The 17733-nt window shown below is 48.3% G+C and overlaps 1 protein-coding gene across 1 annotated transcript in view; it reads right to left on the bottom strand.

Annotated features, from left to right (window-relative positions):
- ADRB2 (adrenoceptor beta 2, surface) overlaps positions 1 to 17733 on the bottom strand; it is a 39373-nt gene that overhangs the window by 729 nt on the left and 20911 nt on the right. The window contains exon 3 of the mRNA XM_009318559.1: positions 1 to 2858. This exon is cut by the window's left edge and continues 729 nt beyond it. Coding sequence (XP_009316834.1) covers positions 2824 to 2858 — 35 coding nt within the window. The 3' untranslated portion in view covers positions 1 to 2823. The remainder of the gene's footprint in view (positions 2859 to 17733) is intronic.

Here is a 17733-nt window from a genome sequence, read left to right as displayed (position 1 = left end):
AGCAGGAATTTGAAGAGCATCACTAGGAATAATGGAATGAAGTTTTCAGGAGGAAATGCAGGTGGAATACTAACAGCAGCTCCTGACTCGTACTACGGAGCAATCTCCCAAAGGACAGCACAATAACCCTGGTGTCAGGGCATTTAAAAATAGACCCAGCACACCACCAGTAAATGTAATACATGGAACAAGCCTGAAGGGTCATAGGCAGATGGATCTGTAATACATCTCTTCTATCTCCAACTCTTACAACTCTGCAAGGAAGCAATCAGCAATAAGCAGGTCACTGCTTTTGGGCCATGCTGGCAAATTATCAGAGCAAGAGCATCCATTTCACGTACTGCAACCTGCTCTTGCACATGAGACGATTTGTGAGAAAAAGAACTACAACGATCACATGCGTGTCTCTAACCTGAAAACTAATCCCAAGGGCAGTGTTTCCAGTACATAATAAGTGACTAGAGCCAGCCAGGAATCTTCTGAGGAACAGATTTTGGTTGGGAAATATTTCCATTCAGCAGCCAAACAGGTTTGGACAAAGCCTTGGTGGGGCATCTCAGAGGGAAGGGTATGGGAGAAGCCAGGCTCCCCTGGAGCAGCCGGGAGCCCTGCCAAGGGTCACCCGGGTGCCCTGGCTCCCTCCTGAGTGTCGGAGCTGTGGGAAAGCAGCAGGGCACGGGAGAGCCCCCCTCTCCCAGATAAATGGTTCCCCTCTGCACTGGGACACACAGGCTTTCCATAAAATGGGATACCTGACCACAAGCAGGTGCTGCTGGTGCGCCAGTTTTTTTAGCAAAATGGGTAGGAACAGCCAAGGCTGAGCATGAACCGTTACAGCACAGCTACAGCATTGTCTAGAGAGGCTCGTGTCTGCCGGTCTCAAACTGGCTGTGTTAAATGGGTCTGTACATGGATATCTCTTTTGGACAGAGCAGAAAAGGCTGCCAGGTATTAAACCTCTGTGAGCACACTGGTGGGAACTTACCTGGCTGGGGATACGGCCCCCTGCAGGTGTCCAAAGCCAGGATGTACACATACTACGTTTGCTTCATTACAGCTGGGAGCGCTGGGAGGACACGATCTGGGCAAGCAACTTGCACAGAGACACATACCCTGCACAAGCACAGCTGCATGGAGAAAATCTGGCTAGAGGGGCACTGCAGAGCTTATGCAGCCTACAGCTGTCCTGCTGCCCTTTCCAACAAAGGTTTGCCCAGCCTGTTCTTAATTCTTGAAAGATCAAAATTGCACACTCACCCCAGGGAAAGTATTTCTGGTTCAATTGCAGCCTTTTCCTCCTGCCTGTGTGCATGCCCGGATCTGGCCTGCTCAAGGCATACACCTGCCCCTTCGCCTGCTCCCGTCACACAGACACACAGCACACACTCCTTCTCTCCGACCTCTCTCAGCTGCGGATGTTTGTGGGGAGGGTGCTCTGTTAGCAGCTTTGCATCAAGCAGCAAGAAAATAAATAAATAAATAAATACGATTGCACATGAGGGAAGGGGTTTTCAGCTGGAAGCCCAGGAGAGAAGGTCTGAGATGGGGCTCCTGGCAGAGTTTGGTACCAGCACGTTTTGCCCAGGCCTCTGGTAGCAGCTCGTTGAACAGAGACCTGCAGCTGCCCAGCTGGGCATGACAGTCTGCAGCTGGGATGCCACCTGCAATTAAGAGGTGTACATTTTCCTATGGTTTTGAATCAGTTTTTCCTACTATTTTCTGCCTGAGCCCCTGTCACTCCCTCCGTCTCTGTCTTTTTCTCTGCTTAATGAGTTTTTTGCAATCCAAGATGCAGGAGCTGAGTGTGCAGCCTGCTGGCATGCTCATTTCCACAGCTACAGGAGAGGGACAGATGCTTTATAATGTTTTCGGGCTTGGGTGTTAAAACTTGGCTCCCAAGTGTGGCTGGTCACGCTAGCATGTGACTGCTTGCAAGTAAAAGGATTGCCAGGTTCAAGCCTTTCTCCTGTCTGAAGTCCAGGCATTGCAGTCACAGATTTGTTGGCATAAGGAGCAAACGAAGGCCACGTTACGTCTGCACTGTGCAATGTCAGCCCCATCTAGCAACAGCACTGCACTGGGCAGCACAGTCGTGCACCGGGTAGGATTTGCCCTGTGCTAATACTTCTGCTTGTTTGTGGGGGTCTGGGCCCCACATGCAGTACACGTAGGCTTAGAGAAAAAAAGAGGTAGACAGAGAAGACACCAGAAGGAGAAACAAGCACAGAATAAGTCAAAGCAATCTTCCACACTCCTTGCTCAGACTTGGTCAGATTCTGGTTTTGTCTGGAGGCCCAGCCAGGACATCACAGGCAGCTGTGAGCATGTCCTGCTGGTCTCCTGACCTGACTGTAAGGCAGTGACCTTGCTGTGCCTCTTCCAAACCAGCCACTGGAGACAGCCACATGGTCCTGATACCCTCTTCCCTTTTGAAAGTGCTTTCCAAGGATGCTGTGCCAGGGAAACCCCTCTGCACCTTTCGTGGTGACTTGGACATTCACCTCCTTCAGTTCACAGGGCTCCTGTAGCTTCTTTCCAGAGCCGGTTTCATATGCAGTGACTCCTGCAAAGTGCTTCTTTTAGTGCCGGTCCTCCATCTGTGTCCTCCGAGGCTAGTAGAGCCTTTCCTGGTCCTCTGGTTATCCTTCATCAGGTTCTCCTTCAGGTGATGCACGATGGGCTATGGGTTGGGATGAAGACATTTGCCACATTGCCAATCACTTCCCACAGGATCCCCAGGCTCAGAGAAGCAAGGCCGTGCTCCACTCAATCTCTTCAGAGCCCTCATGAGCTCAGGATGGTGAGGAAGAGAGGTCAGCCCATTCAGCTCTCAACCATTCCTGGACACCCAGGGATCTCTGTGGGACAGAGAAAGAAAGAAAAAAAGCATCAGTTTAGCATGGTAGAGCTTGGGGCAGAGGAGGGATTCAGATGGTGAAGCCAGAAGAGAGATTACATTTCCCCAGGACTCACTGGTCCTGCCTGGTGTACACCATGACCATTAACTTTATCTCAGCCTTCAGGCACCCTCCCCAGCTGCTGTTGAACACCCCCTTGAAGGAGCCAGTGGATGAACGAGCACCAGGAGCAGCCCACTCTCTCCATGCCTGGTGGTGCCCTGCCCATACATGCCACCACGTGCCAGTGCTGCACCTCCTCGAGGTGGGTGAGCTTCTGCCCCCATGTTTTTCAGTGACGTTTCTACACTGCCGTTGCACTCCTGAGCTGTGTGAGTGGGATGATTGACCAAGGCATTCGGCAGGGGTTTGCACCCCCAGGACAGCTGGGTGCTTTAGTACCCAAGTGAAGATTTTCCCACAGTAGCTACCAAAAAGCAAAGCTTCTTTGCATGAAATAATTGGAATAAACAGATGTATCTCTACCTAGACTCTCAGGTCAGCTGCCCAGGAGATGAGAACACATTTTCTTCTGGTTTTAATATCTGTGAATCTACTAAAGGGAAGAAACAGGGCTTTTTCTTGATTGTGGAGATACCCGAATGACAGACACATTAGATGAAAAAATGGGAAATTAATCTTGAGATAGAGCAAGGAACAAGTACTGGATATGCTTGCGCTTTTATTTATTTGAAAGTGGTATTTTAATAAGTACATGTCAAAGATTATGATCTGGGGGTAGGGGGAGAAAGCAGCATTTAAAACCAGAATGGATCTGCAGAAAGGAAAAAACCATATCTGTTCTTTGGGAACACAATGCCTCTCTCAGAAGAATTTTGGGTATCCAGAATGAAGTTGTATTTCTTGTGCAAATCAAAGATGAAGTTCCAACACGAGAGAGATGATTTGCAACAGTGTCAGTTGCCAGCATCTCTTTAAAAAGACTACTCACACTCCATCTGCCCTGCAAAGTGTGTCCTTCCTTCCTTCCTTCCTTCCTTCCTTCCTTCCTTCCTTCCTTCCTTCCTAAATTCCTAAATTCCTAAATTCCTAAATTCCTAAATTCCTTCCTAAATTCCTTCCTTCCTTCCTTCCTGCCTGCCTGCCTGCCTGCCTTCCTTTCCTGCCTTCCTCCCTTCCTTCCTCTCCTTCCTTCCGAAACACACACAGCTCCAGTCTGTACCACACCTTATTGCCAAGAAGGGTTCTGCTTTGCACAAAAGAAGGAAGAAAGTCTTTCACCTTTTGCATTTCCTCCTCCTAAAAAAACCCCTGTGCACTACAATTACTTCTGCTGGTGCAGCCTGTGCAGTGAAGTGTGGGCTGGGGCTGGTAATCATTAAACACCAAGCTAAAGAGAAACTGATTTGCTAAATCAGCTGGATTTAGATGATTTGGACATGTTAATCGCTACTGTTTAGTTTTGTACATGGGGCACTGTGGGCTATCAGAACCTAAAGGCATCACAGCTGTAGCCCAGAAATCTTGCAGATCAGGAGCTCTTTTGAAAATCCCTGAGATTGCCCATGTGGAATAACAGCAGCTCCACAACTCCAGCAATTTCCACAGGCAACAGCCCCACAGTCGTGCAGCATGGGACCGAGGACTGACAGTTTAACCAGGGAGGAAGGCTATACCCAAATATGAAGTAACGACGATGGAATCACTGACTTTCTGCAATGCAGTATGCTAAGCATGCTGGAGTTTTTCCAAAACAAAACTGGAATATCTGAGTGAGGCTTCTCTGTCCTTTTTCATCAGATTGAAGCCAAAGGGCTCTTCTTCAGCTATCCTATAGATGGAGCTTGTAAGCTTACAAGGAAACTTGAACCATGCTGTAAGCTCCCAGGGCAAAGCCACTGTTGTAAAGAGTTCAAATGGGAAGGAGGAGGGAATTTTCTAAACAAATTGCATGTCTGCATTCAGGAAAGAGAGCCATGAAGCAGAGCAAGGTTATGTTTCTGACTGCATCCCTCAGCCACTGTGATTTAAGTGCCTCCTTTCCTAATCGGAAAGAACTTTCTCTTTGCAGTGGTGCTACTAACCACCCTCATCCCGCACAGGCCACTCCCTGAGGTCCTGACTTTGTTCTTCCTAGGAACCCAAAAGAAGTCAATGTTTCTTGATATCTGGATGTTTTATGACGTGATTATTATAATAGTGACTTTCTGGTATTCCAAATCCAAGCCACGCACATGAGTTTTGATAGGAGACAGAAGTCCAGTGTCCTCTTCCTGCTATCCCATTGGATGAGCTTCACATTCAAGCTCCAGTTTCTATGGCAATAATCACAGTTTTGTTTCACGACTGGTAAACTCTGCTGCTCCCCGCCAGCAAGCGCATCGGCTGAGTTATTCACCGCTAGTGAGAACAAAACAGGTGGGAAAACTGGGGCCATGCTCCCTTAGCTCTCATTTCATCTCCACGGGGCCACTTTCCAGCCAATGTGAGGACAAGGTGAGTTTGAGCAAGGTACCTCCGAGCTGCTGCAGGTCACAGGTTCAGCCTGAGCTGCCGAAACCCATGTCTGGAGCTCAGAGCAGCCATCCGTCCCCATGGCTGTACAGCGTGGATGTGGGAACCATTTTGTGCACCCAGCTAGGGTTCCTTGGGGCCGAGAGCATGGAGAATGGTTTTATTTCTCCTGTCTGTCAATGATAGCTGTGGCTGGACCCTGGGATAAGAAGTGGAAAGGGAAGAACTGCAGTTCTTTGCTGGTTTCTGAGGTTCTCCTGCTGCCTCCCACCTCTGCTAGCATGGGGGAGGCTGAGAGATGGGTAAAGCATGGCCTCAGCTTTTTCAAAAAAAGAAAGAAGATGAGGGCTTAGTTCCCTGGGACACCCATGGTCCTGCTCTGCGGCACCTCCAGGCTACCCGGTGGTTCATGTGGACCCTGTTTCGACTCACTGGCTTTAAAGCAGTTTTGCCACACATGGCTGCATTTCCCCATGTGCAAACCGAGCCACTCAGAGCAAACATGTGCTATTAAAAAAGAAAGTCACTTATAAACATCTAAAAGATTGGCCAGATGCCAACAGAAGAGGAGTGTAAATCAGCTTGTCTCCACTGGCTTTAATGGAGCAAGGCTGACGGACTCCGAGGCGACCACTGGGCTCTCTAACTTCTCAAACAGCAGCCACCAGAAATCCAGGCCCTCCTTGCCAAAGTCTTTTTAAACAGCAAGGTTGTTTGGGAAGCCCTACAGCTTCAAGAGGAAATATCCACTTCTCGTCTCCTTCTGCTTAAACCTGCAGTCTGCAGGCTGAAGCCACAGCAGAGCAGAGAGAGGGGCCAGCACCTCTTTTACAGCCAGGCTTTCACTTCTAGCCCTTTAGAGACAAGGTGGGAAAATCTAGAGAAACAAGTGAGTAAGGATTAACACCCTGAATGCTGCCAGCACAGAATGCCTACAACAACTGCTTGTGTCCTCTCAGAGGAGAAAAGTGCAGCCAGCATTCCCACCCCTCCAGACTAGCTCTTAGCACCAGTTGCAAGGGCAGCTCCTCCACGTGCACCTCTGCCTTCAGCTAGGACCACCAGTTCCTCCATGGACACTTGCCTGGTGTCCATCAAGATATGAGGGTACCGCTGCCTTGCTCTCCATCATCATCAATATCACAACATAAGCCAAATGGTCAGATTCATCCCTGGATGACTCTCCTGGAATAGTGACAGGCAATGGGACTAATCACTTTACACAGGAGCATTGATTTATCCTTTCTTTTCATTAATGACCTACTACATGGAGCTCTTTGAGACCCAAACTGTGGCGAAGGTACAACTCATTTCCATCAACTTAATGCCAGCAAAATCCATGGAGTTGCTCTCCATCGTCACCACTGTCTCCCAGAGCAAACCCTGGCCTTCTGTTCAGTAACACAGTGCTAGGACATGCTGAGCCCAACTACTTTTGCTCTTGTTCTGATGTAAATCAGCAGCGACATTCTGAAGTCAAGGAAGTCTAACTTTCCTTTACACTGCCATTACAGCGCTGACGTCAGTGGAGCAATTTCAAATTTATGCTAGTGCCACTGAGAAAGGAATTAGACCTAATTGATTTACACCACCGTAAAACTGATGTGCAAGGGGAACTGGGTTTGCAACATACAGCCCTGTCCAGGCACTGATGGAAGACAGGGCTAGCTACCCAAATAACGGCATAATCTGAAGAATCCTTATTTATGGTCTCCAAATGTGTGCGTGCACGTAGGAAGGAGGTTTGGAAGATGGCAATTAAAATAAACAGCAGATCACTTATCCTAAACATCTGCCTTGTAGAAGCAGAAAATCAGATGTTGTCCTGGAACATGTGCTATTTGCTGCTCCGAGTAACACAGAGGGAGCACAGCTTGCCTGACCTCTTCCAACATTTCCTCTGCCCTGAGATCTGAATTCCTCAGGGTTGACAAGTCAAAACATAATCAAAACATAAGTCAGCCAAAGAAACCTTGCAGCCTCTGTTCTTGACCAGTGCCTGTTCACCTGTGGGAAGCTTGGATTTGCTCACCAAACACGATGAGAGGGATGGACCACCCACATCCCACAAAGCAAGGGATGTGTGGAGACAGGCCACATGCATTCATCTTGCTAACTACGTAGCCAGCTGTCTATCACTAACTTACATTCCCTTATTTTGTTTCAGTACAGCCCTAGAAGAGGTGGAAGACTAATGATGAAATCACTTTTGGTCATTAGTCACAATACATCCCAGGCTCAAGGGCAGCCATTCTGCAGGGTGAAGATCTGATGAGAAAGTAAAAATTACCTTTTCAATCAATGGGAATCAACTATTGCCCACATAGTCACAGTGGGACTTTGAAATGCCCCCTAAGGGACATTTCCCAGGGGGTCAAGGAAAGGATGAAGAGGGAAAAAAATTCCTCCCTGGCCCTAGGCTGTAGATTGGCAGTAGATTGTCTTAGTGGTTTGTTAAGTGGCTTTGCAAATCTTAGAAGATTTGGTTCACTTAATTTGAGACATGCACACTGTGGAAATCTCTATCTGAGCTAGTCGTCCAAAGAAATGGGCTCCTCTAGGAGCCCAGTCCTCAGACTAATGTAGCTAATCGCAAGGCAGCTGAGCAGCTCTTCCCCTAAGCATCAACCGGATTCAGGGTGGAGTGAGGGCAGAGCAAAACGGGGTGTCACTCTATAGCCTTTCTGCACTCCAGGCAAACAAGACAGTCTGTCAGCCTTGCATCGCACAGTCTCTGCATCTAAACGGGGGTCTTCCAACCTAGTAAAGATTGGCACAGATTGTCTACAGATTCTCCCCTCTTTCCTTTCCTACCTCTTCAATCTCTCATTGGAAATTCTTGCTATTTTATCATGTTTCAGCAACTTGTCATCTACCATTTGCCAACAATTCTTCCTATAACCTTTAAATAGCATATGTTAAAAGTGCAGGGTGTAAAAAGAATCCTAGAGTACAACAACATGAAATGAACCATCAGTTGCTTCTTCACAGATCAAGGTAAAAGAAGAACCAGTTAATGCGTGAAAAGAAGCCGAGGTGTAACATAAGTGCACAAGGAACCCCAGAGTGTACCCATCCCAGAGTTAGGCTACTTTATGACCATACTTATTTAAGAAAGGAAAAAATTGCATCTCAGCCCTTTTAGTTTGCTGTAACCCAAACCTGTGCTTTAGGGCATCTCTGTACTTGGCTGTACGAGGTGATGTTCTGGGTGACACATGGTGATGCTATTTGCTTTGTTGCAGGGCTCTGACAAAGCATCTTTCCTCCAGAGTTCATCCATGACTCCTAGGTACAAGCCACAGCCTTGAGAATGCCTGGCAGTGCCTCTGAAGACTTTATAATGCATCCATCAGCTCAGGGGTAGTATTTCTTCCCTGTCATTCTCCCCTCCACCAGTCTGTGCTTATTTTATACTCCTTCCCCATGAGCTCTCCTATGGGACACGGATCCAGCAGCCAGTGCAACAAAGCCAAACTTTGACACAACTTCCCGGTTAGCGTCAGTTCTTAGCACACGTCCAGCTTGCTCCCCACTAGCCAGGCACCAATTTAACTCTACATCTCCACTTGTTGGTTGTGGTATCAAACTTCTCTGAAGACCTAAGCCCTCTTTGTCCTTTATCACCAGTTGAAGAACACAGATCTCCCACCACTAGGATATCACTCGAATCTGTCAGGGTCTTGGTGAAGATCACTGGCTCTTAAGTTGATGCAGATGGCAATCCCATCACTAAATTCCAAACCTGGATCTTCATTTACTTTGCTGAGAAATAATGTCCTCATCAAGTTCTAGGTTTGAAGGACTTCTTTTTTTCCTGGCAGAGGATCATCAAAGTAACTCTGGAAAGTAGCCAGAATGTGAACAGCTGCAAAGCAACAGGCTTTTAAAAGCTGTGTTATCTTATTTCTCTCTCGTTTGCTTGCCCCAGCTTTTCTGAGGGGGTTGTTTGTTTCTTTTTTTGAATTTTGGGGAAGTGGGAAGGACATCGTTTGCTTTGCTTTTTTTAAATCATTGAACAGATTGAAGGTGGTTCCCTTCAAAGCAACAATTCTCTTTGAAACTGTTAAATCAAACTGTAAAATCCTGCAATGCCCCAGCAGGAGCTCTTGACTGTCGGACAGTTGGGAGCCTTGTGTAATGCTTTTCTGGGGTTTTATGGTTTTTGGCAAACAATGATTTCCCTCCCTGTGTTTTCCTGACAATAGTGCAATGCGCTAGGGCATGTGCTGCATGCACTGCACTCAACTCTTTGCAGTTGATAGACTTCACTCAAATATTGCAACTGTGACCATCAGGGCAAGTGGGAGGACTGTAGAAAGGGAAGATACTTTCTGAAGCCTTAATAGAAGGGGTTTACTGTGAAACATGAGCTACTGCATGTACACATGTAAGTGTAAAATACCCTGTAGGTGGGATCTCACTATGCTTTCAAGGTACAGAAACATGATTTCATAACTACACGAAAACCCACATCCTTTCAATGCTCTGCAAACCTGAAATTATGACAGAGATAAGTGTGCTGTTATAACTGGAGCCCTGCATGCCAGATAATGCAGGCAATGCTTTTGTCTCGGTTTGTGGCACACTGCAATTTCCTTTCCTTGGTATGATGCCGACATAGTGTATGTAGACTTGTCCTTAAGCTGGGCTTACACCCAGTTTCCTATGCAGTTGTTTCAACTAATACAGACTTAAAACCAAAGCAAACAAGTTAACAATGAGCAGAACATCCTTCTCCCTGTAGCAACAACTGAATACCCAAACAGCACCCTCAGTCCTCCACCTCCCTCTGTACTCCACGCCCTGTCAAAGGAAGGTGCTGGGATGGGATTTCAGCTTCCCTCCTGCCACAATCAAAGGACACAGCTCTGAGAAACCTGCTCTCGCTGACCCTGCTTTGAGCAGAGGGTTTGGACAGGATGATCTCCAGAGGTCCCTGCCAGCCCCAACTATTCTGCAATCCTGCAAAATTACAGCAGGTAAGAGCAGTGCTGTGTGCCAGGCTCAGAAGGTCATGCAACATGAAAAAGGATATACATGAAGACACCATCATCTCTTCTTTCCTGCCAGCCAGCTGTGAAGTAGCAAAGGCTACCTCCTAATTTTCCTGTGAAATGCCTAGTTTCTGCCCTGAAGTTTTCTGCCCTGCCAGTTTTCTGCCGTGGTTTCTGCAGCATGCTGAGCTTAGGGGGCTGTCGAAACACATTAGCTGCCAGGCTGGCGCAAAGGGGCATTCCAATAGCAGTTTCCCTAAGGGCTCTTGAGGCTCCCAGTGAATTGCAACAGCGAGGACCCTTCAGTTAAGTGTCGCTGGCATTTGAGTGGCAAGGTGTTGGCGATGTGGGCACTACCAGCTCAAGCAGAGACCTACCACTGACTTCTTTAAAACTGTGTTTTTCCCCATTAATTCAGAAGTTCTCCATTTTCCTGCTACACTGTGATTTGTTGCTGTGTAGGCTACTTGCAAATAAACAATCAAAAGAACCAGCCTTTGATGGAGGCTGCTAAGCTGAAGGCAGTCGATGCTCTGATGAGAGAGCACAGCAGTTTCTCAGGTTTGATGAGGTGGGATCCCACTTAGGGTCAAGTTGTTCCACAAGGCTCCACCGGTTTCCTTCTGGCCCAGGAGTATTTGAAGTGACAGGCTGCCAGCCCCAGGAGACAGAGGTGGACCACCATCAAGAGAACCAAATTGAAGGGCCATTATGACGGAGATGAAGTGCAGGTGCCTTTCCTGCCCTGCTTTTAGATGCAAATCCATATATGAGAATAGCAAATGATGGTACTGTGGTGTTTTCAGCAGCAACTGAACTAAATCCAAAACAGAGCACTGTACCAGCTACTACGAAGAAAATTAACTCTATCCCAGCTGAAACCAGGACAGGTCCTCTGGATAAGAAAGGGCCAGGGATCTGGCAAACAACAGAAGTAGCATATCAGCAGGTCATTCAGTGCTTGCCTGTGAATGCCTGGCGGGGCTTCACACTAAAAAAAAGCTCTATGTTTTAAGAAAGAAACATTTGTGGACATTTGGCTTCAAGCAATGAAAATCCTTCTCCAGACTTAGTGTCATCACTTGTGGAATTCAGGACTGAACTCCTGTTTCCTTCAACTGCTTCAAACGCTCCAAGGATTTCTGGGAAGCCTTGTAAATGGATTTTGGGTGGTCTGTTTAATTGTTTTATGCAAAATAACCTGGGGTTAGGGGAAAATACAAAAGAATTTTTATTTTAGAAAGTCCAATAGCGTCACGGGGCAGCTCTCTGGTAACGCACCAAGTGCTCAACCAGGGTTCTGTTTTCTACCACAAAAAGCAGGGATATCCTCTCCATGCTGCCTTGTGACATGGGGAGACACTTACACGGGAGGATCCTTCTCAGCTCTGTTGAGGGACTCCGTGAGTTGGCAGCAGCCACCACAACGCTCCAGTGCTAAATTGTTCTTAAAAGGTCTGATTTGAAAGAGCAAACACAGGGAGTTAGGAGTAAAGCTGTCAAGGCCAGGTGGCTTAACAGAAGCCATCATGAAGCCATCACAGTGTTCCTCAAAGCTGCACGAAGCCATCTCAGTGTCCCTCAAGGCTACCTCCATGCTCTATTGGTGCAAGGGTCCAACAGGTAACAAGCAGAAGCAAATCTGCTCCTTTTCCCTATAAAAGGCTTCCTTTTTACTGAATGAAGTGGGAAGAATGAGCTTTTGCCATGCCTAGCATATCATTGCTAGTAAAGAGGAACTGAGCCAGATTCAGAGACCCAATCCACAACCAGCAAGCTGGCTGGAGATAAGGGAATGGTCCAGATCTCTGCTTCTGATTCACTGGCAAACATCCAAACCAGCTGTCCTGTGGTTGGTCAGAGCACAGAACCTCTCTTTTTAGAGGAATTTGGTGCATTTCCTACATGCATACACCCATAACTGACAGTCACAGCTACCCAGATTGTTGTAACCTAAATTCTGCCTCCTTGAACCAAGCATTTCCAGGATGGCTGTCAGCCTTGAACAGGGGATGGGGACACAGGTGGAATTCAGGCCAGGTGAAATTGGGCATTGCCATCTCCATCCCTGTTTGTGCTTTGCTGTGAGCTTTTGTGATGCTGCTGTTGTTCCCGAGACTCCTCCTGGCAGGAAGAGGCAGCAAGAGAGTGCAAGACACAGAGGACGTCCTCCCTCCGTCTCTCACGTGCAGCTCTGCGGCTGTCTCTCTCACAGGCGCTGTTCCCATGCAAGGCTCCAGTGCGGATGATCTCTGATCCCAAGGGCACGAGTGGAACGGCCTCAGATGTGGGAAATGGTTTACAACCAAGTCCCTTATGCTCAGGCAGCCTACGACCCCCATGCTAGCCCCAGGGGCTAGACAGAGTGCAGGGAGGCTGAACGAGATACTTCCACCACACTTACTAATTGCTGTGCCCTGCTGAGCCACCGCAGCCCGCTCCATACGCCGGGAGCTGGTGGCCGCTGGGGTTTCCTTTCCTGCCGGGGAGGAGCGGATCCTGGTGCAGCCTCGCCGGGGAAGGACACGGGTGGGTTGTGTCCGTCCACCTCCAATGCTCCCGCGGCCCAGCCGCCCTCCACGCTGCTCTTCTGCTTCTTCGATTAAAGCCAGAGTGTGACGTGCATCAGGCGCCGACCGCACGAGATGCCAGAAAGGGTCTGAAGTGAGGCCAGACAGAAGAAATGGCTCTTGTGACCCTCCCGAGAAGGAAGGAGGTGCTCCTGCCTGCAGTCCCCAGCGCCGTGGTGTGTGGCCGATGGCTGGTGTTGGAGCATGGTCCCACTGGCGGCTGGGAGGAAGGAGGAAGGGAAGGCATTTACCTGTTTACATCAACACAGAAGTATTTCCCTCATTTTCAAAATGGTGCATTTCACCTGCTGATCTTGAAGCAGTTGGGAAAGACGCGTTATCTCTCCCACCCAGCAGATAAGGGGTTAAGATTTGGCCTAAGGTCGCTTAGCAAGCCAGAGCCACTAGTGGTATAAGTCTGGTTTCCAAATCTCCAATCTTCAGCCAACTCTCTGTGCAGCTCTGACATCCCCTGATGAATGTGTGAGCTAACACTAATGATGAACATGACTAGCGAGGTAATGCGGATACTAGTTTAGACTCAGAGACATAGTGGATGCCATTTCACCCACAAATAAAATTCTTTATTCAAATAAATCCCTTCTTTTCCCTTAGAAGAACTGATTCTCCAAAACTATGTATTATCTACCTGCTTGACTTCTTGGGATTGGGACGTGGCAAAGAGGACAAGGGACAGGGCAAGCAGCTGCCCGTGAGAGGTGATTACGGGAGAAATTCAGTTCTTGCGATTTCAAATCACTCTGTCGTGCTACACAAATTTGTATTTGGCGAGAGGATCCAGGCCATGGGACAGCTCAGAAGCAGCTGTTCCGAAATACGACTTTGGTGATGTATTTTTAAGCATCACTACTTGGGAAGGAAGGAGGAAGAAGTCACCAGTTTCTGTTGTGCTCCCGTCCTGCTGGAGGGGGACCGCACCCAGAGATGTGGAAATATTTCAGGGGCTGCCCAGGACAGTCTGGGTTTGTTCAGGGGCTCAGGCTGCCTTCTAGCCAGACTGTGGCAGGTGCACAGGGCAAAAGAGAAGCTTCTCTGATGAATGGGAATCAAAGTGGAAAGAGAAACTGGTGAAATGTTAATGCTGCAGTGGGAATGGTTAGTCTCCACTTAAGTGGAGTCTCCCACCTAAGAACAAGAATGGTTACAGCGCTCGTAAAGGTCAGGGTTTCTTTTTTAGAGCCTTAAATTTTGACATTTGACCTGGCAAGGTATTGCTGCTGCCACTGGGAAGTAAGAGATATGCTGGTGCCCCTTGAGATAGTCAATGGCAGCTTGAAAATTTGATGCTGGCATGAACGTTAACGGCTCAGAAGGGAGCAGGCAAAGAGAGCAGGGGAAAGCAAATGAAAGAGGGAGAAGAAAGAAAAGCCACGGTTTTTGAGGTTTTCTTAAGGCAGACCTTGCGGGCCCGTACGGTTTTTGCTAACGCTTGGGCAAAGGCAGTTACGTAAGTGTAAGTGATTCAGCACAAAGAAACCAGCTGGAGACGGCGAGTCCTTCCCCTCCGGTGGCAGCGGCGACTGACTAACAGAGTGCGTCAGTAACACAAAAGCAGTATAAACAGCATGGCCGTCCCGGTCACAGCCCTTTCCCCATAGCCATGCTGCGCAGTGACTGTCACACAGGACACCGGTGGCTCTGGGGAAGGTGGAGGTGGCATTAACCCTCTCTTAACTGGCATCCTCCCCGTGCACATCCCTAACCCGCATGGGGCACAGCATAAAGCAGCTCTACCCCATGCTGGGGGCTCTCAGCCTGTTTTCTCCACAGCAGCAGTTTCTCACCTCTGTCTCCTAAGATTAAAGGCTGGATACTCCTGAGCAGCAATGTAATTGGCCTGCTCGTGTCCAGCCAGAGAGCAACGAGGCATCAGAAAAGGATGTGAATGTGGCAGAGCTGTGCAGAACTGCAGAGCACAGCACTGAAACCAGACCAGAAGCTAGTGGGTCCCCACATGACACTGTCTCCCACCTAAGAACAAGCAGGAAAGTCTTATTTCGAAGACTGAGCGGCACGTTATGCCCCTCGGCCATTCTCCCCATAGACTATTTCTGAACTGCCCACATGCATGGCTTCAGTGTACAGCATCTGTCGGCACTCCTTCCCATCCCCTCCTCATGGTACTTAATCTAATAAAGAACAAACCTATTTTTCACCTCACACAAGAGTAACCTAAAAGGAAACACATTCATTTCACTCTGTCTATGCTGGAGTGACACAAACAACTTGAAGGAGAGTCTAAGTGGCAATTATCTGCAATCATGGTTATATCATTGGTGTTTGGAAGACACTGCTCCTGGGGAAGTTCCGCAGCTCTATCATCCCATTAAATTGGTGACAACCATATTAGAAATACATAACTGTAGGGGCAGGGAGAGAGATGGAGCGCTGGCCATCCTTTATTTCCATCTTGTGTGACAAATCTCCAGTAACTTTTTCGAAAGCAGCTCTGGAGCTTAAGTCCCATTTTCAAAATTGCCTTGGGTAATCATAGATGAGTAGATGTTACTTGATGAGAGTAAGACTGATTCTTTTTCCCTTATCCTGCTCACCCACATCAAAGGGTGGAGCACAGAGGTTTGTGCCAGGGCTGATAAATACTCCCAGGGTTTACAGGGCTAAACCTGTGCAGAAAACACTCAGCCTCACCACGGCTGAGTTCACACTACGCTTTGGTTTCCTTCATCAAAGCAAAGTGACAGCTGCCCGAGCAGTGGCTGGCACGCCGAGATGCTGCACACAACTGATGGTATCGCAGGCAGACACAACACAGCCCTGCAGCAGGCAGCAACCCGGTTCTGCAGCGCAAACAGCATGAAGGCAATGGCCAGGAATCCATGGGTGGAGCGAGCATCGCACCTGGGTAAATACAACCACAGCAAGGCGGCCTGTTTTCCCAGGGCCCGGCTTCGAGTTGGTAATTGCACCACAGCAGCCCCCAGGGGCTTTTCTGCTTTGCTCTCTGGCAAGCACCTTCTTCAGTGAGTGAGCAAATGGTTGGCATCTGCCACGGAGATATAAAAAGACTGCCCTGCGAGGTGGAGCTCGGCTTGTTGATGATCTCATGGTTTCAGTCATGGTGACCTGCTGCACTTGATGGATGCACCCCTTCCTCCAGTGCCCCTACCCTTGCCCTCCTTCATCAGCAGCTAGTTCTGTCTTCAGCTGAGTTTTCAGCCAGGAAGGCTGGTGTCACCTAACCCATCCTTTCCAGTGCAAATCTCAGCTGCACACAACACAACAGCAAGACCTGTCCTCCTGGCCCCCAGAAAGGGGGCTGGAAGTGAGACAACCCTTGCAGAAGCTAACCAAAGGAGAGCAAAAGCCCAGCAAAACCTCTCCAGGAACATGCAGAAACGGCAGGGGCAGAATGTTAAAGGGAGACTGGGTTCTCATTTCAGTCATTTATTTGCTGTAATTTCCCTCCTCTTTAGGAAGGGCCAAATCTTACCTCACAGCATCATGACCCTGCAGCAATCGCAGGCTGTGCTGTGAAGCCCAGCTGTAACCTGAAACCCCGTTTAAAAATGGATGGTCCGTCTGCAGGGATGACAGCCCTGGTATTTACGAGGGGTTCAAGCAGCCCATCTACAGCCCTGTGATGGTCTGATGGGGAAGGGCTTTCAAGTTTATTATATTTTAAATCAGTTGCATAGTTATGGCAGCATTGAAATCTGAAGGCCTCCAACTACTTATAGAGAGTGACCAGCAGCTGTGTAACGTTGTCTGATTCCTCCACATTTGACCCTGCGATACAAGGGCTCACTGCGATGGTGAGAGGACAGAGCAGGGCTCAGGATCACAGGAGTTTCCAACTGCATGCCAAAATGGCCAATAAAGAACCCGTGATGTGCAATGAAAGAGTGGTTTCTGTGGCACGGAAATCCATCCAGAGGGAGTCCGTGTGGAAATCATAACTGAGCTTTTCATAAATTACTGGAAGTCAAATGTTAACAACTTCCAAGTATAGAAGATAAAAGGTGGAGCGGGTGAGATGCACACATATATTCAGCTCTATTATTCTCACCTCAAAAACCAGCCCAGCCAGCCCTTTAATCACTCAGCAGCTCATCTCTAAATTGTGTCTATTATTAACAATAAAGTGCTTGTAATCTGCATTGCCGTCCTTTGTAGGAGCTGTGGATGGGGATGAGGATGCCTGCAGTGAGAGGCACGGCACGGCACAGGCATGGGACGAGCAGTGCGGGGAGGGGCCCATCACGCCTCTGCTGCCCTCCTTGAACAGAGATGCTCAGGAGGAAGGACCGAAACAGAATAACTATGAGCCAAGGGGTAAAACAGAGGGGACACAGCATAGGAAACCGTGTGCTTCTGGGGTGTCCCAGACTCTTCTGTCCAGGGAAGAGGTGGGCATCCCATTGTCCCATACAGGGCAAACACAGCATGAAAAACTTTTGGGTGACTTCTGAGCACAATATACCCATCCCTATGTTTACACTATAGCAGAGGAATCCTCCAGAAATGCGTAAGATGACCTAACAAGTCTAGTTTCTATTAGTCATTTACTTGCAACAAACAGTAATTGGAACTCCTGGTTAAAATCACTGCGGATTTCCTCAGGCAAAGCCATAGCTTGGACCTGGCTTTACTGATGCTATAATTAGCATGTCTACAGAAAAGTACCCATTAGACAACTTCTCTGGCCCGATTTGCATTGACGTTTGTGATGCAATTGCCTCCTTAGCGCTGGCTTCTGGCTTCTTGTATCACAGAAGAATGTGGCATCCCCCGATGAGTCATGCAAGAAGGGGG

Source organism: Pygoscelis adeliae, unplaced genomic scaffold (genome assembly GCF_000699105.1).
Source record: "Pygoscelis adeliae isolate BGI_AS28 unplaced genomic scaffold, ASM69910v1 Scaffold42, whole genome shotgun sequence".
NCBI lineage: Eukaryota > Metazoa > Chordata > Aves > Sphenisciformes > Spheniscidae > Pygoscelis > Pygoscelis adeliae.
This window is presented reverse-complemented; position numbering and strand designations above follow the sequence as displayed.